Consider the following 17,854-nt stretch of genomic DNA (forward strand, 5'->3'; position numbering starts at 1 on the left):
TATTTTTAGGGTTTTCATTTCATAATTATTTGGTAGATTTCTGCAATTAGCAATATTTTGCAGGGCATATTTTTCTCAGTGTGTATTGTCAGTCACGCTAGTTGGCTATCGCCAATATCGGATAGTCATCGTTAACATCATTTGCAGACAATGACTGATGGAGCTGCCGGAGACGCGTTTAAATTGCTCTTTGATAGATACAAATACGGCAACAGATACAGGTACAAAAAGGGAGTGAGCAATTGGAGACAGGACTTGAACCGGTTCGAGCGTCAATTGACATTGAGCATGGGTCAGACCATTAGCCAAGCTATCTAGAAGGTCAGAGATCGGCTTAGGATAACCAAAAACGAGATATCTTTTAGCAGCAGTTCAACAAATCAAACAGTAGGAGTGGAGGAGCCTCAACTCGATCCGAGGGGTCAAATCTATGAGGTGATTATCTCATTCCTCGCATTCCTCGTCCTCTCCCAATCCTTACGAGGGTCAGGTATTCATAAGCCGCTTAACAGTTTCCATAAGTAACCCCCAATAACACAGAAAAGAAACTCCAAGTAAATCAAATGATTGCCACTCCCAAACATTAGATCAAGTTGAAACTAATTTTTTAAAAAAATGTTCACCAAATATTATGGAATGTGAAAGCAATTTCTTGTATTCCAATAAGAAGAAAGAGTAACCTAAGTGTAAATTCTTGAATTGGTAAAAAAAAAGTTTATTAACTTAAAAAATGATGACATTCAAAGTGTCCGACTTGCAAATTTCATAACTTTAACTAATCTGAAAAGATTTTGATTGATGAAAGCAAGAAAATATAAAAATTGTTTGAAAATTGTTGCCAATTATTGAGGGTCAACTGAGAAGTGAGCAAAAAAACAACCAAGTTCGATGGGTAAAGTGAGGATCTGTTTTTTTAGCATTATCATGATTGTGCAGATGAGGCAGCATAAACTGAGTGGCTAATCGCTTCATTAATTAAATGGAAAATTGATGAAGAAACAACAACTACAACAACAACATCAACAACAAAAATCAATGCTCAACAACAGGCGGTAATTAAAAGATCTGCTCAACAACGCTGATCAGCGACTCCAAGTCCAAGTGCCAGTTGGCAATGACAATTGTGTAGTGCTTGAATAGAGCTGTAGAGAGTTGGCAACGGAGATGGAGATATAGGAGGGGAACGGCGAAGTAGGAGCCTGCTGCCTGCTGCCTGCCTGCCACAGGCTGCATTTGGGTGCAGCTGTTGAACCGGTTTGGCGCGTGTCGCCGCTTACTCCGATGTCCAATGTCCGATGTCCGATGAACGTCTGTGCATATTAAGCGTGCTCCTCTTTCTCTCGGTTAGGTTTTATTCTTTTTTCTTTTTGTTGTTGTTGTTGTTCTTGTTGCACAAATGAATTAATTAAGGAAGGGGCTTAAGTGACAACGACGCTGATGGAGGGCCATTAACATTAACAGTTGAGAATGGCAAATGGCAAATGGCAACTGGCGAATGGCGAATAGCGAATGGCGACTGCCGAATGGAGAAAGGAGCAGCTGTGCCAGAGACAGATGCACATACAGAGAGCGCTAGAAGTACTCCTTGCCGAGGCGACGTCGTTCCTCTGACTTTCCGCCAGTCGCCGTCTGTCCATCCGTCTCGCCCATCATGTTCTCAAGCATGCGCTCCTGCTTGGAGTTCAGTGCAGCCAAATAAATATCTCGCGTGGCACGAAAGTGTCCACAATTGTACAGATGCTCGTGCTCCAGCCGTAGATAGTTCCAGATGAACCGACTATTACCAACAATTAAACAGAGATCGAAAGAAAGAGTGAGAGAGGGAGAGAGGCCCCGTTGTCAGTCACAGTCAGAGTAAGAAGACATCACTTACCGCGTGATCTCTAAAATGCTGGCAAAGGTCTTGATATTATAGGGTGTAATCAGCTGATGGTAGAGTACCACAAATTCTATGGCCCAGAAGCAGCGCAAAATAAGATTCTCGATGATCACAAAATAGTAGAAGGCCGTCGGATAGACGAGCTTCTCGCGCAGGAACAGATGCTCGCTTCCACGCCAGATCTTCAAGATGCCGAAATCCTTGATGACGTCCCACAGATAGCAATAGACTGTCGACACCATGTAGCTAAATATGAATAACCAGGTATAGGGATTGCTAAACGTATTCGCATAGTCATCTGCAAAAGACTGCCAGAGAGTGAGTGATGTGTGTCCTGTCAGTGGATGTGTCCGTATCCGTACCATCCGTGCGACCACGCATTGTCGCAAAGAAGACCACAACGAAGGTGGTCGAATATTTGCCCACATTTAGCAAATAGCTGACAGACTTGGAGCCACTGTCCCTGAACCGTCTCAGGCATTGGGCGCATCGAAACCAGGCGGGCAAACAACGGGAGATGGGCACAAACATATCCTCCTCAAAGCAGAAGTCAACGCTTGCATAGCGCAGCCAGCACATTGCGTAGAACCTAACGATATAGTAGTAGTCAGCCATGCAGATCACCAGCGAGTTCATCTGATCGCCCATCCAGAAGTCGGCGAAGCCTACATAATGCAAAGGTGCGGTGATGACGCGTCCAATCAGCCGTATCGTCCACCAACGGGCCGGCCAATTCATTATGGGCAGCGGATTGACGAGCAGTGTGATCATGATTAGGGTCAACGCCAGCGGGAACACAAACGGGTCTGGCACACTGATCAGATCGTGGAATAGAAAACCGAGTATCGAGAGCGTCCACAGCATGCCAAAGGTGCAGGCGATCTCCAGGAATGTGGCCGGCTGCAGATGACTGCGCGGATCAATCTCAAAGATGAGCACATGATTGACGCCCGAGCGCTGCCACCCGGCCACATTGGCGGCCATGTAAAAGTTAAAGATTACCCACGTGAAGGGTCCACGATAGAGACGCATGAACGCCTCAACATTGCCAGCTACTGGCGGCCTCCGGATGTCTAAGCGTGAGCGAGCACTGCGTTTTAGTTAAGTTTAGTGAGGAGAAGCGGTTACAGATTAAGGATGTAAATCGCATTCGAAAATCTCGATGTTACCATGCATATTGCAATGATGTATCGCAATCGTAATCGATTTTTTGTTTTGCTTTTTGTTTTTTACATCCCTAGTTGAAGTGCAACGGGTACAATTGGAGAGTCGAGACTCACAGCTGAACAACGTGGTCATGGCAAGCATGAGGAACATGCCCAGGGCGAGACCCGCGCGGAAAACCATTCGCGGCGGCGCCGGTTCGCCCAGCGGCGGCACACGCAGCTTGTTCATGGCCCGGGCCCGATCGCCCCCCGCCAAATGGTTGGTGTAGAGCTCCTCCACCTCGATGATCATAAGCTCGAGGGCGCGCGGATTCGTGAAGGCGGCATGGCTCACATTCCGCTCCATCCAAACGGCACCGCGCGTCGAATGCAGATACTTGTCATACTTCTTGCAGATCTTGCGGAAGCCGGTCTCATTCAAGGACTGAAAGTTCTGCAGCAGCACCAGCGTCAAGTAGAATTCGCTGTAGGCGTGACGCAATTGGCGCTGGGTCATCAGCTTGCCATTGCCAGGTCGACTGGCATTGCCAGACTGCATCGAGAAGGCGCTGGCGGTATGGCCCGGCGCCTGCACGGTGGCCAGCAGCTGAAGCTTCAGTGTGCCGTGCTTGCGTCGTGCCTCCGCCAACTTCTCCAGGAAGAAGTTGTTGACCCGCGTCAGCTCGTGCTGGCACTCCGTGAAGAACTGCTCCTCGAAGGCCGCATAGTAGGCGTTAAGTTCCGTTGGCGTTGCCACATCCGACGACGGAGCACCGTTCACACCTTGCCGGATCAATGTTTTCAAGTCCTTGGAGGGGCATTGTTATTGTTATTTGTCGACTGACAAATTGAGGTAAATTTATTGCTGCTGCTGCTATGGCTGCTGGCTCACCGTATATCGCAGGTATTGCTGTCGCCATTCAATGGTCAGGTGCGTCTCAAAAGTCTTGCCAAATTTCATTTTTGGCGCCGGCCCCACAAGCAGCGCATGCGTCGCTGTCGACAGACTGGGACTGAGGCTAAGATTGGCGCTGATTTTCAGTCTTGTCAATTTCAACAAATTCTGACATGTTTCTCACACGAGTGCCAATGACAGTCTTAAACTTGAAAACACAATCAAACACAACGACAAACGCACATCCTGCTCCAAGTTTATTGTATATCGTAAACCAAATAGATTTCTCGTGATGAATTTATATATAGTCGGATAGCTTGTTGTATATTACTCTATGAGGAAAACTCAGTAGCTGGCGTGTTATCAGTCGTGTCTGCACCCATATTTTCTGAGCTGTGACTCAGTCTGCTCACGCTGCTCAGCTGGATGACCCTTCTGAGAGCTCTTCGTTTCTCATTGCGGTTCGCACGCCCGCAAATTACTTTACCAGAACGAACCCAGTCAAATGTTATTGCTTTTCTTTTCTTTTTGTTTTTTTGGCAACTTACTTCCTGTCTGGTAGCCAAGTGAGTCATTTTCTACATCTACTTCCTCCTTTCCCACTCGTCTTCCTCTTCAACATGTTCCTCTTCTTTTTCTTGCTGCATTAGCTTGTCGCTGCGGCTCGTTGAGTGAGCCAAATTATCGCAGGCATCAGCCAACAAACAAGTAAGAGAACAACAGAAGAATAAGAGCATTTATTGTGACAGCGCAACTGTTGCACTGCATGCAGTTTGCATGCATGCTACATACAAGCCACTTGTACTGGCAGGGAAGGGAGGGGGCGTGCCACTAACCACTGTTATATGCCCATAAACAACAGCAACAGTAAATTAAATTTGCCACAGTCGACAGCGTGACAATCGCCCAAAAAGATTGAATTAAGAAAATCTAAAATAATTATTTCGTGCATTTCTTATTTTGTTTGAAATTAATAAAAAAGAACAGTACGCGATCGGAGATGTCTCCGCTTGCACTTGCCAAAAAAAAAAACAAAACGAAATTAAAACACCTTCTGCAAGGGAGTACAGAAAAAAAAGAATTGTTATCGAACAATTTGGGAGAACCTGGGCTCGTCCGGGAGTTGAACCCGGGACCTCTCGCACCCGAAGCGAGAATCATGCCACTAGACCAACGAGCCATGCTGATCGACGGCGATCAAGCTAACAATAAGTACTACATGTATGTAGGTATGTAGACATGTATGTATATATTGTATATATGCCTTATCATTTGCAACAATACGACACGAGAGAGAGAGAGAGAGAGAGAGAGAGAGAGAGAGAGAGAGAGAGAGAGAGAGAGAGAGAGAGAGATAGAGAGAGGGGTTAGTGAAATGACGAAACGGAATTCCAGGCACTGCCGACTTGAGTGGCTGCCACTTGTATGGCTGCCGATGATGATCACCCGCCTACGACAAAGTGCCGCTAGAAAACGGCATCAAAGCAAACCACAGCAAGGCACAACAACAACAACAACAACAACAGCAGCAACAACAAGAACAATATTAATGAAAAGGTTCTCAAGAATCTTGTGCTACTCTTCTTGTTGTGGTTGTTGCTGCTCGTTAATGTCATTGGCTTGCGATCGCATTACATCAGAGATGCAAATCCCGAGAAAGAGTTGAATGAAATAAGTTAAAGTGAAGAACAACAAAAGTACAATAGAAGATTAATAATTCACTTTAGTATTTATTGGCAAAGCTGAACAACTCTCATTGAGACGTCTTGTTGACGAGTTGTTGCTGCTGTTAATGTTATTGGCTTGCGATCGCATTACATCAGCAAATCCAGAAAAAGAGAAAGGGATCAGAAGTCAGAGCGAGGACAGCTGCCAAAAATGACAAGTTTATAGCAGTAAAAGAAGATCGCGTGCTCATTATTCATATTCACTTTATCATTTACCAATTGTGAACGAAGCACAAAAAAGCTCTCATTGAAAATATTTGACTTGTTTTTTGTTGCTGCTGCTGCTCTTAATGTCTTTTGCTTCCGCACAGTGAGCGACAGAGAGCAGCGTAGATCGAGGACAGCTGACAAATACATCAGCAGTACAACAGAAGAAGAAGACGAAGAAGATTGCCAGCTCATCATTAAAATTCAATTTAGTATTTATTATTGCGATTGGCAACTTTTGACTTGTTGTTGTTGTTGTTGTTGCTGTTATTAGTTTTGCTGCTGGCGCGTGCCCAGCACAAAATATTTTCGATTTAAGCTTGCAACCGTAATAAATAATCGAATTTGTCATTATTTATTAAACTTTTTATATTCATTTTGGGGTTTTTTTTTTTTTTGGCAACGAGCCACGAGACGATTAATGTTTGTCAGTGGTTTTTTTTGTATAGTGACGGCTGTGAAAATTAATTAATAAAGCAGCCGCAACATTTTTATGACCCGTAGCTCGAGGGTGCACATACCTACGGTATTTATGTATGTATGTGAAAGGGTTTTTGGAGAGCTCATTGGAACTGAAAGAACAGTATCGAATGAGTTGATCATATTTCTCATTCGGTGCTCAACAAATACGACTTATAAATAATAGATCCACAAAAGCTACAAAGCCCGAGGCAGGCTTTTATTTTTTAATTTTTCTTCTTTTTTTTTTGGGTACTTTTGTGTAGAATCAATTTGCCAGTTAGATTTCATTCAAAGTATTTAATCATACTTAGATTCGGGTCAAAAAGAAGCCGCCCTTTGCCGCTCATAAACATATTCATTAGGCAGCAAACATAGAGCAATTAAAGGGGACCACACACCACACACACACACACACACACACACCTGAGCGAGCGTTACCCGAGGCCTAAAAAGTTTCACAGTCCACCAATCATTTGAAAGGGCCATTTGAAATGACCATCACTAAATGACGCTAAACACTTTCAGTTGTCTTGTTGTTGTTCAGCCAGCTCAATTTGTACAGAGAGAAAGAGAGAGAGAGAAAGAGATAGAGAGAAAGAGAGAGAGAGAGAGAGAGAGAGAGAGGAAGAGAGCAACAGAGCAACAGGAAACATTTCCCTTTTTATACACGACAGTTAGACAGGAAGAAAACTGTTTTGGTCGATAAGATGACTTATCTTGTGCGCCTTGCCAAAGATCGTCGAGGGTCAATTGGCCTAAAAACGGAAGTAGCTGCACAGAAGCAGAAGCACATGGGAAGCGCAACATCCGATTTGCCAATATTGTGTTGCACCGCAACAGCAGCCACTGCACAGCCACAGTGGAGGAGCACCACCCATCCACCACACAGCAGCACACAGCACCGCACACAGCAAAAAGAAGGCAGAGCGGCGACTTCCGTTTCAATCGCAAATTAGCAACTGGACAATGCCAACAATTTTCATAGGAGCTATCGATATTGCCTTGGTTTATTCTTGGTGCGGTGCGGTGCGGTGCAGTGCGGTGCGTGCGTGCAACTTGTGCAACTTCCGTGCAACTTGTGTTGCAACTTGCGCTGTTGCACTTGCTCCACTTGGCAAATTGGCGCAGTAGCAACTGCAAATTACCGCATTCAGTAATTACTAATGTCAGCTCGCTCAGGTCTCGCCAATTGGCATGCGTAATTGGCTAATTGAAATGAACGATTGATTGATTGTTATTGAGCATTGAGGATTGCCACATCCGATGCGTCGATGCAGCCAACAACAACAGCAACAGCAACAAACAAACAAAACGAAACGAAACTTAACAAAACGAAGCTCATTAATCATTGAATTTCCCAAGCTGCATTTAAGGTGCTGCTTTGATTCAAAAGCCCCTTCGATTTTCATTTTATAAGCATCTTAGCATCGGATTGCTTCAACCCGACCAGGGTGGTCTGCTTCAAATCCCCCCGACCCTATTTCATCTTCCGCTGCTCGTGGGTGGACCACACAAGCAACAATTGAGCTACAATCCACACGCACACACATTCAGCCACACGCACGCACACACACACACACACAAGCAGGCCGATTTTCCCAATAATGGCCAATTCCAGCAAAAAGACAACGCAAAAAGCTGCAGTGCTTGACTACCAGATATCCTACATAAAAATATAACCAAATTTATCATTTGTATTAAAGAATTTATTAATCATCTTAAATAAATATTTGTTTCTTTTCTCAAATATAGAAACATTCATTAAGAATGCAATAAATCCTACGATGACAATCTAAACATCTGCAAATGTTTAAAGAAATTTCAATTTTCTGCTTAGACTCAAGTTTACATTTGTGTTTGTAATTTGATTCAGATAATCATTCAAACATTTTCGAAAATAAACTTAATATGCGTACCCAAAACATATAAATTGGCATACCTTTCCAGACAATTCCAACGGGTAGAGGGTACAACAATATCAAAAAGAAACTGGAGCGACCAGCGAAATTTTCCTCTGGTCGAGCATCGTTAGTAGCGACGCCAATGAAAATTGGCGCACCTGTTGCTTCATTATTGCCACTATACTTATTGCTGTGATTATTATTATTATTATTTTTATTGTTATTATTATCATGGGGTATTGTGTGAGGCAGCCGAATGCTGGCTGGCCAAATCGTAGAGTGGAATTGGACTGCCGGCAGCAGGAAATGAGCATTCTTGGGTCAGCAATTACAAAAAAATAAAAATAAGAAATGTACCAAAAATTTGAAAAAAAAAAAACCAAAAGAAAGAATTTAAAATGCCGCCGCTTTCACCTTTCCGCCGCCTGTCTGCCAGTCGCATTTAGATATGCGAGCCGCGGCATGGCGAGGCACGGCGAGTCAAGTTTTCTTGCCGGTGACCAGGGAAATGCATGTAAATGGAAATGGAAATGCCGTGTAAACAGCGAGCTGCCGCACGAGCTAATTGAAAAATGCTAACAACTACAACAACAACAGGAACAACATGTAGCGCATGTCAAATATCCGATTTGAATTCGGATTTGTTGAGGCTCAAGACTTTCGATTATGCTGCCTCAATTAGTGGACTAAAAATTGGACTAAAGTAAGCCATCAAAGTGCGTCAAGCGACAGGCGATAGAAGCATTTAAAGCAAATCAGAGGCACTCTTAAAGGCAGCTCGACTAGCAGATATCCTGTAGCCAAGTCTTTAAAACGAAATGTCTATCACTCATATATATGTTGGATCGGGATAGTTATAAACATACATGCCAAAACGGCAGTTCAAACTAAGATGTGACATAGTCAGTATTTAAATAAGTAATATGAAAGTTCTGGTTTTTATTTCAATCGGAAACCCATTTGAAGCTTACATCCGCCTGTTACATCATTTTGAACTTTTTAAAAGAAAAATATATCACCGTTGAATGGGAGTTGAATACTTGACACAATGATGAATAGGTCTTTAGAATCATTGCTTGTGATGCAGCAATTTCTAATTCAAATTCCCTAATCAACGCTGCACACAATTGCAATTAATTAACTTCCTTGTTCCGTTACCAACTCTGTCTTGGCGGTGATACATATGCTAAAGCAATTGCAGCAGCACATCTTTCATTAGCCATATAAAGTAATTTTTATTGGGCGGTAAACAAGCGACAAACAAACCAAATTAACAAATCCATAAAAAAAAGTATTCTAGTCGGCATTCAACTCTCGACTTTCACAGAAGCAGCAACAGCAAAGACAACGACAACGAATAATTAAAACATTAATTGAAAATGCGACGAATCTACGCGCGCCTCGCACCTAACCAAACCCGAACCCAACCACAATCCCAACCCAAAACTCGCCGGCAGCAACAACAGTCACAACATTTCCATTTGACTACCGTTTCCACTAATAAAGACGCACATTTCCCCTAAAGTGAACTTGCCCAACAGCAACAACAACAACCACAATATAAACAAGATAATAACTATTTTAAGATCGCCGAAGATTACACACCCTTGCTGAATGGAGTCCACTTCACTCGAAGCTTCATCTAGATAGTTTTAAAAACTGAGAGACAGATAAAGTGAGCTCTCTATTTTTGATTCTTATCAAGATTGTAAATATATTTATATATATATATATATATATATATATATATATATATATATATATATATATATATATATATATATTCAATGTGATACACATATAATTTAGAATACTCTCGACAAAGGGTATTCACAGCAACAAGAGGCGCAGAAACAAAAGACTTAAGACACGAACTTCAATTCAAACGCAAACTTGTTGCTCTGGTAAAAAGGTAGTCGAAGTGGACATGGGCTAGGGGTGAGGTGGGGGTTACTTGTTAAAGTTTTTATACCGTTTCACAAGCACCCCCTTGCGCATTAGTACATTGGTTCATTGAACATTGGACAATTGTGGACAACTTTCGAATAGCTTAACACGATGTTGTTGTTGCTGCTGCTGTTGTTGGGTGATACAATTACGGCAGAAAGGTTGCAAGCGCGCTGCGCATACGAAATGCGGACAGACTCAGTCCTCGCAATTTGGCCATGAAAACTGAAAACTGAACACTGAACGTGATTATGATGATGAATGCACGCCGTTGATCATGTTGATCATGATGACAATGTTACACTAAAAACAAAAGAAATAATACAATAAATTACTGCCAACAACAGCAACGAAATGTGAGTACATAAGTGCAGATGCATAAATTTACATAAATTACTCGACAGTCTATATATATATATATATGTGAGTGTGTGTTCATGTGTTTGTTGATTAAACATGCATTTGTTAAATTAAGCATGGCCAAAAGTCAGACGCGACGCGACGCGACTCCAACTGCAAACTGCAACCCCAAAGAAGCAACTCTGCTCGAGTTGTCTTCGTCGTGGCCATGAGGACAGGAAGATCAAATTGGCCTCTGCGCAGGAGTCGTTGCCAGCCACAGACAAGACGAAGAAGTGCACGCCGAGCAGGCAGCTTAAGTAAAACTTGGGTATTAAGTATTCCCAGGCAGCTCCCTCAGCCGTAACCGTAGCACTTCAGTCGCTTGTTTTCATACCCTTTACTACTCTGGCTAAAATATAACAGGCAACAGTCAGCCGCCTACTCATTCTAGCCACACATCTGTCATTGTAATATTTTTGATTTATATGCAATGGTTTAAGACCAAAATTCTCATAATTCTCCTAAGTTATATATATAGATATATATGTATATGTTTATCTAAGAGCCGATTCTTAAAACCCCCCGAAAATATTCGTTGCTTGGGTTAGTGGTTTGAACCAGATAATCAAACCGAATCGAATTCCTGTTCCTGTTGCACTATTGGTTGCGAGGCCCTGTCAAATGACGAATTTCAGCGCCAGTTCGGCTGCTGAATTTCAATTACTTTGCCTCTGATTTCTGATTCATTCTGATATCAAAGCGGAACCTCTTTTTATAGAGTACTTAAGATCAGGCTACTGGGTATCTGATCATGATCTCGCTCAGTATTTGTGTCAGCCATTTCGGTTCGATTTGGCAACTGGTCACCTGCCACTGTTACAGTGCCGTTGGCCAAAATTCGCTGATTGCCATTTAAGCTGCAGCTGGTTTTTGGCTTGGGGTATGCACGCGCTTGCACCTGCTACCCGCGTGCTGCATGCAGCAACATGCCAAACAAATACCAAATGCGATCAAATGCAATGATTGAAGTGATCAAAATTTGCTCTGTCCCAGAAGAGTGATATCAAATTCATTTCGTTGTTGTTGTTCTTGTTGTTGTTGTTGCTGCTGCTTCTGTCGGCTGGCAGTCGAGCGGAAAGCTAAAACTAAATGATCTGCAACAAGTGGCCAGAATGTCTGTCTGAATGTCTGTCTGCCTGACAGTCTGGTCTAGCCGTTTGTTTGGCTTTTCGTGTGAACTAATCTAAGCCAAGTCTCAGATACAATAATAGAGGCACTGGCACCGGCAGAGTCAGAGCTGTGAAATGATGTGCGATGTCTATGAGCATAATACACTCCACTCTACTCCACTCCCCTCAACTCCACTTCACTCCACACTACTCATTTTTCTCATTTTTTTCCCATTTTCATTTGTTGCTGTATTTGTTTTTTTTTTGTTTTTATTTTTTTTTTTGAGCCGTTCCTTCCTCATGTATCATGCAGCGAGCAGCGTCTTGGACTGATTGTTGACCGTCTTCAACTGAAATTGAAGCCAAAGAAAATTATGGCGTTTGTTGCTGTTGTTGTTGCTACTTTATTACACCACAAGACCAAGAAGTTTTCGTAGTGCGAGGCTTGGTTGTTACTTTATTTGTTTTTTTTTTTTGTATTTAGTTTTGTCGTCAAGGGTCTCGCTGCCAACGCCGTTGCAGTTGACTGCCTCCGCAACGACGACTATGGCAAAAGAAACACATTAAAAGCATATCAAGTGAAATCATCATCAGAGTGTTCTCAGCGTTTGTCAGTCGCCAGTTTGCCACTTGCAACAATTGCCAGTTGCCAGTTGTCAGTTGCAGCGGAAGCGGCAGCCCCAAAACTGTTACTAATTGTTCGGATAACACTTCTCATACCCTGCAACCAATCTCGAATGCCCAACAGTGTTGTTGTGCAACTGCGCAAATTTATGCATAGATGTACTTAATAAATTTATATCTGCAAGCCAATATTCCCAATTTGTCTTAGCTGTACGCATTTATTTACAGAAAAATACAAATTCATTTAATTAAATTTACTAAAAATATAAGTTAAAAATTAATATTAAATAAGGCAAAGCCCGGAAGAAAAAAACTAAAACAGAAATATTCATAAAACAAACCGTTTTAAATTAAGTTCTTCATGATACAAGTAGATGACTCCGAATTGACAACATGATGAAGACTATTATAATCATCACATAACATACCAAAAGGTTCTTGCTAGGAATAATATCTAAGGTGACTTCAAGTCAAGCAATATTCACTTCCCACATATGTGTGCTCTCAATCTCTGCTGGGTATATGCTAGTCAAACACTTTTATTTTCTGGCTGTTTGACAATTGCCATTGTTTCCCAAAATCGAGCTCTTCAACACTTTCGTTGAAGCTTCAAATTTGTATGTCATGTCAACAAACAATCAATGCTAACATCAACATCAACAACAGCAACCAAACCGACAACAGCATCACCGACAATGCGTACGTCAAAAGTTGGAGCTGTCAGGGGAAGTGGACATAGGAAAGAGGAAAGGGGCAAGACACTTGGGCTTGGCTTGGCACACGTTTCAACTACAACTCGATCTACAAACAGCTAAAAATCTCTCGCCTCTATTTGGCCACAATTTGATTGCCATTGTTTGTTGGATGTAATTGTTGTTGTTGCTGCCATTGCTATTGCGTTTTGTCGCTTTTGACACGCCCAAAACCAAACCAAATAAAAAAGAAAACCAAAAAGAAAACCGAAGATTAGTTACACTCAACAGAACGGAGCCCAACTGCCTACACATAAGTCCTATGACTGGCTTATATTAAGTAACAGCATCAACATACTAATTTATATGTATATTTACTCAACGGGTTCAAAGATGTCTGCTTCTCGCTTCGTGTCCAAGTGAAGAGAACCCACTTTGCAGCACAAATACGAATCACAATTGGAATTAGAAATAGGAGCACATGCACACGCTCAATTAAATTCGAGTTTATGTTAGCTTAAAGCCGCACCTTGAAGGCGCTAAGCTGAGTCGAGAGTTGAGTTAAATTCCAAAGCCGAAACCAAACCCAAACACTGTCTAGACCAACCCACCCAACTTCCCATTTAATAGCTACTGGAAGTGGACGCCAATTAAATGTCCAATGTTTACGTTCATGAGGTATCTTTCAATTGGTCCAGTCGCTTAAGAATCGATTCGTGATTTACCAGAGATTTGTGGAAACCCTGAACCAATTTCGATGTCCACTCAGTAAATGAGTCATGGCACCAATTCAAACCATTCAAATACTGTGAATATTGTAGGCAGCAGTTTTTAGTTTATTTATAATAAGCATAATCATTCAATTCTACTCTCGTATAGAATTCGCATTCAAAAGTAATATCTATCATTTTCAAGAATCTTCTGATCTATTATGATATTCTTACAAACGTAGGACCTTCTTATGGGTCTCTTTAATGAATGTATGTATATTTCATAGTTTCTCCATAAGTAGAAAACTTTTTTTTAGTAAGAGAACAGAGCCGAGGGGTCTTTTGTTGAGGTTGAGAGTTGAGAGGTGGCGGGTGGGCTAAGAAGACGTCCCATTTCTTGTAGCTCGAGACTAATTGTTGTATTAATTGAGTTTTGCATTATTTGCAGGCCATTGTTAAAGGTGCTTTCGCATAAGTACTCCTACATTGTACATGAGATCTACACCCCTCCCTTCCCCCAACCATTCAGAAACAATTGTTCGAATCATAAATATACAAATTTATGCTTATTATGGGGCCCCCGCTCATAGAATCCAAAACAAATTTATGCAACTGGGTTGCATTATATTCTGCTCTACCCACTACCCACTACCCTCCACCCTATACCCGCTGCCCTTTTTCAGCCTTTCGCTTTCCCCTATGCAAAGAAGGCAGACGAGTCAGAGATGAAGCCACTGAGTGGCCCCCTTTTGGGGCTAGAACATGCAAGCAGGCGAATTTGTACTATGTAAAGCAGTTGGGTCTGTGAAAAGCGTAGCAATCTCAGTTTTGGCCTTGCCTTGACTTTGTGCTGCTAGTTAAGTTTGTATGGGGATGGGGAAATACCTTATAAGGCGCCTCTGGCTCGCCTACATCAATTGTTGACTCACAGATTGCCCACAAATTGAGCAGCAAATTAACACGATTCCAAATTGAAGGTTGCCCCGAGTAAAACAAAGCCCAACGCCATTTGAGGCCATCAAATCAGCCAAAACAAAAACTGTGCGAAATTGTTGAGAATTCAAATACAATATATGTATTTATCTATACATATGTATGAATATTATATATATACTGGTATTTTGTGTTTCTTTGGTATCTCTCAAATTATAGTTTCAAGTGGAATTGTGAATAAAACCAAATTAAAGTACACCTTTCAGTAGCTGTCATTGAGATAATTATGATTTCACTTGAAAAATACGCACACAATTTTAAACAACTTTAGATGATTATCTCAAAAGTGAACTTAAACCACAAAACCAACGATTCCAACTGCAGTGCTTCTTTATATTTGTCATTTGCAACTCTGATGGTATCTATTCGTTCGGTTCGCTGACTTTTGGGATCCACCCACGCAGCAAAGCGATTTCAATAACTACAACTCGAGCTAATTTGATTGAAGTTGAGAGAGACACTCACCTGGACGGCGCAGTTGAGGAAGCAGTTATTCTGACCGGGTCCATTCAGCAGACCCTTCGACGAGGGCTCCAGCGTGGGCGAGGTGAGATTATTGGGTGCACGCAGCAGCTCCAGCAGACGACTTCGCTCCGCCCCATTCTGCACGGCGCCCGCAGCAAACGGATAGTGGAGCGAGACCGTAATGGGCGTGCCAGCAACACCGCCACCACCACTGGACGATGGCCGATGGTACAGTGTGCTCGGGGGCGTCATAGGCGTGCCATGGGTGGCCATTGTGCGGCTGCGAAAGCTTCTACTGTCCACTACGCCTATGGCTGGCATTCAAAACCTTCGGCAATCTCTCGCCAATGTCAGCTCAAATTGTAGCTGTTGGCATGGCTGCAAATATAGAAGACAGACAGAGAGAGAGAAAAACTAAAATAAGTATAGATGTATATCACAAGATAATGCTGTCCGCACCCGCATCGCTTGAATTAAAAAAAAAAAAAAAAAAACCAAAAAATAATACAAGAAAGAACAGCATTCTTAGGCACGCCGAACATTGCATACCCTTGCAGACTGGACCGATTCTTACCATCGGAACTTATGATTGAGCGGTGAGAATCTGCTAGCTGTTGATTTTGGTTGTGATAACTTGATGAGCAAAAAAAAGGTGCTTATACAAGAAATAAATAATAATATACAATAAAGTGTTGCGATCCAGCTGGTGTAGTAGACTGCGTTGACTGCAGTCATCTACCACAAATTGAGCAGCACTGAGTCAAAATGTCTTAATAAACATAACTGGTGGAGTGTCTTTCAATGCGTTCCAAACTTGTCTGCAAGGGTATAATAACGATCGCTTCTTCCTATGACAGCTATATATAAGAAATTTTCTCATATAAGAATTCAGCACAATTAAAATACCCACTTGCCGACAAGGGTATAGAAAGCAATTTTAGTCTCGTGACGACTGCGGTGTCTGCGTCAATTAGCCGCGACTTAAGCAACGGCGGCAATGAGAATTCTCGCAGCCAAGTTAAGCGCACCACATACAAATTGATGAGCACAAGCAACTACATCTTTGGCCTTAGCTTGAAACCGGACCGCAGCGACGGTCCAAGCGGGTTCTGCGAGTGAAAGTTTCCGCATATCAGAATGCTGAGCGCGTCCACAAAATATGTGAATATGTGGGCCAGCCAAAGAGCCCAAAGAGTCAAGAGTCGAACGGAAGCATTGGCCACTTCTGATTATGCAATTCATTCGCATTCGTATTAGCATCGTTGTTCATTCAATGAAGTCGACGGCGATGACAATTTTAATCGAAAGACTTAGGCAACGAACTTGATTTTAAAACGCCCAATAAATAGTAGTGGTAGGTATGTCTATGTGTAAATGTATGCCGTAGCTTAAGCTGGTATTGTTTGTGGTATTTTTATAGGTGTAATCCAAATCAATGCCTATGTATGTATGTAAATATTTTCCACAATTTTAAAGCTAGATTACTGAACACATACTTCAAAGGTCGAGCATCGCCTTATTCCTTACCTCCCCCGACATTACTTATGGGCAGTGGAGTATTACGCTGTCAATTAGCCATGTGAACAACTTAACTATCTTAAAGAATGTCAGAGATAGAGACTTACACTTTTGAATATTGGTTTATTTGATTTTATTTTAATCTCCTAGTCAAGCTCTCTCGACTAGAGCATAGTTGTTATTAGCTGGTTCAAGTGCTAAAAGATGTGACTCTAAAGTGGAATTTAATGGCTATGCTAATTGTTAAGTGACTGTTACAGTGCTAATTGCCACATGCTGCCATGCTGCCATGCTGTTACGTTACCCTGGTAGGCTATGTAGGGGCACAAAATCCGACCTGTGGCAGTCCCAAACTCTCAACATACCTGATTAACATATTACGAATGTGAACGCACCTGCAGCTGTTGTTTTGCATATTAATCAAATGTTTGTCAGTTGACTGCAACGCAATGCTCACGAAATATGATGCGGCATAACTCGATGAGTTGCAAGGAAGTGTAGTAGGTTTGGGGGAGCAGGAAGCTGAGGCTGGTCAGGCATTTCAATTGCTGATGACTGCGGTCAATTGTTGCTTGCGTGAAATGCAACAATTTGTGGCAGCCAATTTGAGCAGCATGCATCAAGCAACAAGCCGTCGATCGATCGATCCATCCAGCGAGCAATCAACATTCACCATTCAACGTTGTGCTGTGTTCGTCTGTCAATTCGAATTGACTCTGGCATAAGCTCAAGCATGCGTTCATACATACACACATACATATACATATGTCTGGGATTATGGAGGTATGCGATATGTAAGCGGCTTCATTTCGACTATTCTGCAGCCTGATTAAAATTCTTCATAAATTACATCAAAAATCAACGCAACAAATTTACGCATACAGGCCAATCTCTGCTTTAGTCGGTCTCTCTGTTATATTTATTATGGATCTGGGACTGAGTCTGGGCGCTGGCATTCCCAACTCCAACTCCAAATTTAAGTTCAGCCTCATCTCACGCAATGCAAACAGCGGTTGGACAAACTTTTTGTTGTTAATTTTTGTTGGTCAGTCGCTTTCTTTTCACAAGCGACTCATTTTGGATTTGATAATTATCATATGCTATTACTGTACGAAAATCAATCACATGCTAAAGAAAATGTGACTGCTACTAATTGATGTAATTATCTATGCCAATAA

The 17,854-nt window shown here is 42.2% G+C and overlaps 2 protein-coding genes and 1 non-coding gene across 3 annotated transcripts in view; all 3 read right to left on the reverse strand.

Annotated features, from left to right (window-relative positions):
• The window catches only part of LOC6569346, a 57,555-nt gene that overhangs the window by 29,410 nt on the left and 10,291 nt on the right, over window positions 1-17,854 (reverse strand). The window contains exon 2 of the mRNA XM_032741325.2: window positions 15,159-15,536. Coding sequence (XP_032597216.1) covers window positions 15,159-15,479 — 321 coding nt within the window. The 5' untranslated portion in view covers window positions 15,480-15,536. The remainder of the gene's footprint in view (window positions 1-15,158; window positions 15,537-17,854) is intronic.
• LOC6569347 (xenotropic and polytropic retrovirus receptor 1) lies at window positions 999-4,075 on the reverse strand. Its single transcript, XM_001995689.2, has 5 exons — window positions 3,917-4,075; window positions 3,160-3,832; window positions 2,242-2,952; window positions 1,874-2,177; window positions 999-1,777 (listed from the first exon to the last, which is right to left on the reverse strand). Exons 1-5 carry the CDS (start codon window positions 3,983-3,985, stop codon window positions 1,573-1,575), a joined length of 1,962 nt encoding a protein of 653 aa, XP_001995725.1. The 5' UTR covers window positions 3,986-4,075; the 3' UTR covers window positions 999-1,572.
• Window positions 5,028-5,099, reverse strand: Trnap-cgg. The gene has a single exon. It is a non-coding gene; the product is annotated as a tRNA-Pro (tRNA).

Source organism: Drosophila grimshawi, unplaced genomic scaffold (assembly GCF_018153295.1).
Source record: "Drosophila grimshawi isolate 15287-2541.00 unplaced genomic scaffold, ASM1815329v1 contig_848, whole genome shotgun sequence".
In the NCBI taxonomy this organism is placed as follows: domain Eukaryota; kingdom Metazoa; phylum Arthropoda; class Insecta; order Diptera; family Drosophilidae; genus Drosophila; species Drosophila grimshawi.